Genomic DNA, 7,622 nt, shown 5'->3' on the forward strand with positions numbered 1-7,622 from the left:
ACAATATGTGTACTACTATGTCATAAAACAATATGTGTACTACTGTTTCATAAGAAACTATTTGTTCTGTAAACCTTCACCTGAAGTACAATTTTTAAAAAAATAAATTATTAAAAAAAAAAAAAGAAAGATTCTTCCAAAAGGTGTTTATGAGCTGGACCTGAAGGACAGCAGAAGCTACGTGAATGGAGATATATGGGAGGTGGCACCTCAGATACCAGCACTGGCGTGAATGCAGGCTCAGGGAAAGGAAGAAGCATAGCGTGGCAGAAAGTACAGGAAACCAGAGGTTAACATGCCTGTCCCATGCCAAACCCAGGACCTTGGTTTCCTGTCTATAATAGAGGGATAGTTATAGTTGGCTGGCCACCTCACAAGGTCTGAGGGTGTAAAGATTCAATAGGGACTATAGGCAAAAGGAATGGCATATATGTGTGTGTATAGAATTACTGTCTAACATGGCGAAGATATATATACCTATACCCGTTGTCGTCGAGTTGATTCCACTACGCCACCACGGTTTCCATAGTGGTTAAGAGCTACTACAGCTGCTAACCAAAAGGTTGGCAGTTCGAATCCACCAGATGCTTCTTGGAAACCCTATGGGGCAGCTCTACTCTGTTCTGTAGGGTCACTATGAGTAGCTATGGCAAAAGATGGGTATGAGATATTCTCAAATAAACAGCAGAAATACTACGTGAACGCCATGTCCCAAAGGGACATATCCTTATATCTTCTCCGCCTTTCCATGTCTTATTCTTTCCCTGCCTGTCTCAATTCTCTTATCACTCCTGATAGTTACTTATTTTCTCATTAGGCCTTAAAGCAGAATTACATAATGCTCAGTCTCTGCATCACCCAAATTCCCAACCATGGCTCCCTTGTCCACATGTTTCCCAAATGGCCATTTCTTGTGAAGAGCTTGTATTCCCTCTTCCCTGGGAAGAGAGAGATGGGAGGGTTCGTGTGAGTAAGCAGCTGAGACTACAGGAACACAGAAGCTTCATCCACTTTCTCTCTGGTTTATCACACTATGTTGGAGCCATATTAGACTGGGAACTGGGCTGAATGCTACCCCTATAGAAGATTTTCTTATAGAGTATTAAAGTTTATGGTTAGCTGCTCCCTGATTCTCCATCCACAATACAAAATGGTCAAAGTTACAGGTTTTCCCATAAGCTACTGGATAAATGCCTGAAGGGGAGGGGAAATCACAAAGCAGGCACAGGGAATATTTCATCATAAGAGCATATTTAGTTCTCCCTTTCCAGGGCATTGGGACACCCACTTGTGAGTCCCAGGGCTGAGGTACTGAATGGTTCTCCGATTTTTTTCTACAGATCCCTTCTCACGTCCCTACCCCAGCAGCTTTAATACTCACAGGTACATTTTCTCCCTGGAAAATGGGTAGGAGAGGTTTTTCATCCTGTTGTTGCTGTGCTCTGGGACTCTGGGCTGCAGGGGTGAGCTCAGCTTCTGCAGAATCTCATTGAACTTCTTTGCAATGCTGCCATCTGCTTTGATCTCGTACATCTATGAAAGCAAAGCCACAGGTCTGACAAGGAGGCCACATTCAACACCCAGAGAAAAATGACTTCCCAACCCAAGCTGTAAGGGGCACAGAGCCTCTGGAAGGGGACACTCTGGAGAGAGGAGAAGATCTGAAGAAACAAGAAGTAGAGGCCTTCCCTTTCCCCCATTGTTTTCCCAAAGACAAGGGTTGTAAGCCCTCTTTCAATTACTTATGCTAATCGATGTGACCTGTCAAGAGAAACAAGCAAGGAATCCAAACTTTCCATACGCCTTTGTTATATCATCTTAAGAGAAGCTGAAGATCTATTATGTACCAGTTACTATGCCAAGAGCTTTACACATATTACCTGTAATGCTCACAGCAATGCAGCTGGGCAGGTAATATTTTGACCATGTTATGAGGAATTTAAGGTTCAGAAAGGTGAAGTGGGTCAACAGAGGTCACACAGAGAGTAACTGGGTGGCAAAGGTTGGGATTTAACTCACGTCAACCTAATCCAATGTCTGTCCTCTACAACTCCACCATGCTCTATGTACATCCAGCATCACTTTCCTGGAGTGTTTCTCTTAGGAAATATCTGTGTTTTAATGAGTTTTCTTTCAAAATATTAAATATTTAATGAGTATCTGTCTGAGGTAAGGAGTCCCTGGGTGGTGCAAATGGTTAACATGCTTGGTTGCTGTCTTTGTTACATTAATGAGATTTAAAAGAGATTAAACAAGCAAGTGAGCTAGCAGAGATGGGGGAAGAGAGATGCCCAGCCACATGAATATTGCCCAGGAGCAAAAGCTGAAGAGACAGGACCTTACTCCAGTGTTAACAGACAGAAAGCTTTCCCCTAGAGCCAGCACCCAGAATTCAGCCTTCTAGCCTCCTAAACTGTGAGAAAATAAATTTGTTTGTTAAAGCCACCCACTTCTGTTATTGCTGTTATAGCATACTAGACAGCTAAGACAGCTGCTAACAAAAAGGTTCAAGGTTTGAGTCCACCCAGAGGTGTGTAAGAAAAATGGCCTGGTGACCTACTTCCAAAATTTCAGCCATTGAAAACTCTATGGAGCTCAGTTCTACTCTGACACACATAGGGTCACCATGAGTCAAAATCAACTCAACAGCAACCGGTAGTGGTGGTGCCTTGGGTAAGGCATGGAGCTGGCACCAAGACAATAATTAACATTTATTAAGGCATGAAGTTGTACTTTGTAATAGCAAAGCTGTGGTGGATTAAAGAATGGCACAAATTTTTTGACAAAAATTCTCCTCTCAAGTGGTGGCATCTCTGTCCCCTCCCTTTGAGTGTGGGTGTGCTTGACCAGTATAGTACAGTGGAAGTGATGTTATGCCAGTTCTAGGCCTAGATTTTAAGAGGATGGGCACAGAGGCGGGGCCAAGACAGCAGCGGAGTCAGACACTTCCAGTGATCCCTCTTACAACAAAGACATGAAAAAACAAGTGAATCGATTATATACAACAATCTACGAGCCCTGAATATCAAAGAGAAAGTTGAGGAATCAGACAGGGCAGCAGGAGGAGAGACAGATGGTTCAGAAGCAGCAAAGAGTTGCCAGGCTTGACCTGGTGGGAGCTGGTGCCCTGGGGGCCAGAATGGTTGGGGTAAGTGGTGAGATAACCAGTGGCACTTGGGGCCCATTTTCCATGTCTAGAGAGACCGAGTGGTGGAGAATCTGTTCAGGCCTATAGAGCCAGTGAAAAGTGGCAGTCAATGGGCAGAAGATAAGTATGTGCATTTAACTTACTGCCCAGATCAAAAAACACCCCATTTGGGGTCTGTCTTAGTCATCTAGTGCTGCTCTAACAGAAATACCACAAGTGGATGGCTTTAGCAAAGAGAAGTTTATTCTCTCACAGTCCAGTAGGATACAAGTCCAAATTCAGGGCATCAGCTCCAGGGGAACGCTTTCTCTGCCGGCTCTGGTGGAAGGGCCATGTCATCAATCTTCCCTTGGTCTGGGAGCTTCTCTGTGCAGGAACCTCAGGTCCAAAGGATGCACTCTGCTGCCAGCACTGCTTTCTTGGTGGTATGATGTCCCCATGTGTCTCTGCTTGCTTCTCTCTTTTATATCTCAAAAGAGATTGGATTAAGACACTATCCATTCTTGTAGACCTCATCAACATAACCTCACTACGGTGATAGAGTTTACAGCACATAAGGAAATCACATCAGATTACACAATCATACAATACTGGGAATCATGATCCAACCAAGTTGACAGATATTTTGGGGGGACACAATTCAATCCATGACAAGGTCTTAAAAACCTGTGAGTAGCCATCTAAGATACTCCACTGGCCTCCACCCCTTCAGGAACAAGGGAGAATGAAGAAAACAAGATACAAGGAAAATATTAGTCCAAAGGACTAATAGACCATAACTACCATGGCCTCCACCAGACTGAGTCTAGTACAACTAGATGGTGCCCAGCTACCACCACCGACTGCTCTGTCAGGGATCACAACAGAGGGTCCCAGAGCTGGAGAAAAATGTAGAACAAAATTCTAACTCACAAAAAAAGACCAGACTTACTGGCCTGAAAGAGACTGGAGAAACCCCGAGAGTATGGCCCCTGGACACCCTTTTAGCTCAGTAATGAAGTCACTCCTGAGGTTCACTGTTCAGCCAAAGATTAGATAGCCCCATAAAACAAAATGAGACTAATAGGGCACAACAGTCCAGGGACAAGCACTAGAAGGCAGGAGGGGACAGGAAAGTTGGTAATAGGGAACCCAAGGTTGAGAAGAGACAGTGTTGACATGTCGTGGGGTTGTTAACAATTGTCATAAAACAATCTGTGTACTAACTGTTTAATAAGAAACTATTTGTTCTGTAAACCTTCATCTAAAGTATAATAAAAAAATTGATTAATTTAAAAAAAATACTGGAAACAACCTCAATATCCTATAAAAGGGGAATGTTTAAACAAAAACCACCCCATTTGGGAAGAACCTCTCTCCCATTTACCTGCTCCCTCCCTGATCTGCACCAGGTCCCAAGCTGGCTTCAGCGATTGCCTCCTCCCCTGGGACAGAAGTAGGACTCATCAAGTGCCCTGAGCCATTTTCCTGGCCTTGGAGAGGGAACAAATTAACAAACAGGAAAAAATAATCTTCCAGCTCCCCTAAACCAGGAACTCAGGGCAGGCACAGCTCATTTGCCTAGGCAAAGGCATAAGGCGTCCACAGATTTTGAATGCCTTTCACCCCTGCATAGACCTGTGAGGGCCCATTTCAACAGCATAGGCCCTCATTACCACAGTACAACAGGGTACATACATGAAGCCTAACTTCACTGTATCAGCTACATGGTGGAGTGGCAGATTTGTCACATTTGACACTGCTCTGCCCATTATGCAGTGTCCTCACCTACCTACATCAGGGGCCTGAGGACTGGTGGCTCCACCCATACCAGCTAGCCACATGCAACAGGGGTCCAAGAATAAGTGGTGCCTCCCAGTCCTTACAGCCAACAGCACTGGGTGCTCATAGTCTGGCTGCAAAATTCACTCACTTATGCACTGTAGGGAAGAGGGACACACGTTCCTCCCAGACACTCAGGGGAAGCCATCAGCCCCCTTCGTTGCTCAGCACATGATCCTCTACTGCAGCCAGATACCTGTGTCTACTCCAATCACGCTTGCCCATCTAGGACTGTAGGTGAGAGCCTGCACCACACACTTGGTGACTAACTATGCAGACACCTGAGCTGAATCCATACAAGAAAAGTAAACGGACTCCTGGGCTCACATACCCAGTAACAGATCTAACCACCTGTTGACAGGACATTACAGCTTCAAAGGCATCAACAATCAAACTAGCTCACACAAGCAGCCTATTAGGACATGTCAAAACAAAACAAGAAGCTAAGACACAGTAAGCAAACATAAAATAAATAAATTATAATTACTTATTGATGGCTTGGAGACAACAGTCAATATCAAACCACATAAAGAGGAAGACCATGATGGCTTCAGCAAGCTCCCAAAATAGAGAATCAATAAATTTGCTGGGGGAAGAAAATTCCTTGGAATTACTGGAGGTAGAATAAAAGATTAATATAGAGAACTCTTCAGGATATCAGGAAGGAGATCAGGCAAAATTCAGAAAAAGCCAAAGAACACACAGACAAAAGAATAGAGGAACTTAAGATGGTTATTCAAGAGCATAATGACAAATTTAATAGGCTGCAAGAATCCATAGACAGTAATCAGAAATCCAGCAGATTAACAACAAAATTTCAGAATTAGACAACTCAATAAAAAGTCGTAGGAGGATAATTGAGTAACAGAAGTCAGAATTAGTGAGACTGAAGAGAAAACACTTGACACCAACTTCTTTGAGGAAAAACCAGATAAAAGAATTTAAAAAAATGAAGAAACTCAAAGAATTATGTGGGACTCTATCAAGACAAATAACCTACAAGTTATTGGAGTACCAGAACAGGGGGGGCATAACAGAAAATACGGAGAAAATTGTTGAAGATTTGTTGACAGAAAAGGTCCCTGATATCGTGAAAGATGAGAAGATATCTATCTAAGATGCTAATCAAACCCCACATAAGGTAGATCCCAAAAGAAAGTCACCAAGACATATTATAATCAAACTTGCCAAAACCAAAGATAAAGAGAGAATTTTAAGAGTGGCTAAGGATAAATGAAAAATCATCTACAAAGGAGAATCAAGAATAAGCTCAGACTACTCAGTAGAAACCATGCAGGCAAGAAGGCAATGGGATGACATATATAATGCCTTGAAGGAAAAAAATTACCAGCCAAGAAATATATATATCCAGCAAAACAGTCTTTAAAATATGATGGCAAAATTAGGGCATTGCCAGATAGAAAGAGGTTTAGGGAATTTGCAGAAAATCAAACCAAAATTACAAGAAATACTAACGGGAGTCCTCCAGTTAGAAAATCAATAACATCAGATAACAACCCAAGACCAGAACACAGGACAGACCAACTAGATATCAACCCAGATAGGGAAGTCACAAATATAAATCAAAGCTAAGATGCTGAAAATAGGGAAAAGAGATGTCAGTATGTAAAAGATAGCAACATTAAAACAAAAAAGTGGGACTAAAAAATGTAGTCATAGATCTTTCATATGGAGAGGAACTCAAGGTAATATCAAGCAATAAAAGATTGGTTTAAACATAGAAAAACAGGGGTAAATATTAAGGAAACCACAAAGGAAACTAATAATCTAACACATTAAAATAAAAAACAAGAAAAACATAAGCTCAGCAAACACAAAATCAACAATGATGAAAAGAAAATATGTAAAGAAAAATGATTCAGCACAGAAATGTAAGTGGAACAAAGAAACTGTTAACAACACACAAAAAAGTATCAAAATGACAGCATTAAACTGATACCAATAATAATTACACTAAATGTGAATGGACTAAATGCTCCAACAAAGAGACAGAGAGTGACAAAATGGATTAAAACACACAATCCATCTATATGCTGCCTACAAGAGACACATCTTAGACTTAAAGACAAACAAATGAAAACTCAAAGGATGGAAAAAAATATATAAAGCAAACAACACTCAAAAAACAGCAAGAATGGCAATATTAATCTCTGACAAAATGGACTTTAAAGGAAAATCCAGTCCTAGCCAGAGCAATTAGGATAGAAAAAGAAATAAAGGACATCCAAACTGGTAGGGAAGATGTCAAAGTATTTCTATTTTGCAGATGATATGATCTTATACTCAGAAAACCCCGAAGAATCTACAAGAAAACTACTGGAACTAATAGAAGATTTCAGCAAAGTATCAGGATACACGATAAACATTAAAAAATCAGTTGGATTCCTCTACACCAAAAGAGAGAACTTCCAGGAGGAAATCACCAAATTAATACCATTTACAATAGCCCCCAAGAAGATAAAATACTTAGGAATAAATCTAACCAGAAATGTAAAAGACCTATACAATGAAAACTACAAGACACTACAGCAAGAAAACAAAAAAGACCTGCATAAGTGGAAAAACATATCTTGCTCATGTATAGGAAAAGACTCAACACTATGAAAATGTCAATTTTACCCAAAGCAATCTA

General features: G+C 41.3%; 1 protein-coding gene across 1 annotated transcript in view; it reads right to left on the reverse strand.

Moving 5' to 3' along the window:
- ANO2 (anoctamin 2) overlaps positions 1-7,622 on the reverse strand; it is a 448,737-nt gene that overhangs the window by 316,871 nt on the left and 124,244 nt on the right. The window contains exon 6 of the mRNA XM_012558707.1: positions 1,382-1,533. Within this exon, the coding sequence (XP_012414161.1) occupies positions 1,382-1,533 (152 nt within the window). The remainder of the gene's footprint in view (positions 1-1,381; positions 1,534-7,622) is intronic.

This window comes from Trichechus manatus, unplaced genomic scaffold, assembly GCF_000243295.1.
Source record: "Trichechus manatus latirostris isolate Lorelei unplaced genomic scaffold, TriManLat1.0 scaffold00182, whole genome shotgun sequence".
Taxonomy (NCBI): domain Eukaryota; kingdom Metazoa; phylum Chordata; class Mammalia; order Sirenia; family Trichechidae; genus Trichechus; species Trichechus manatus.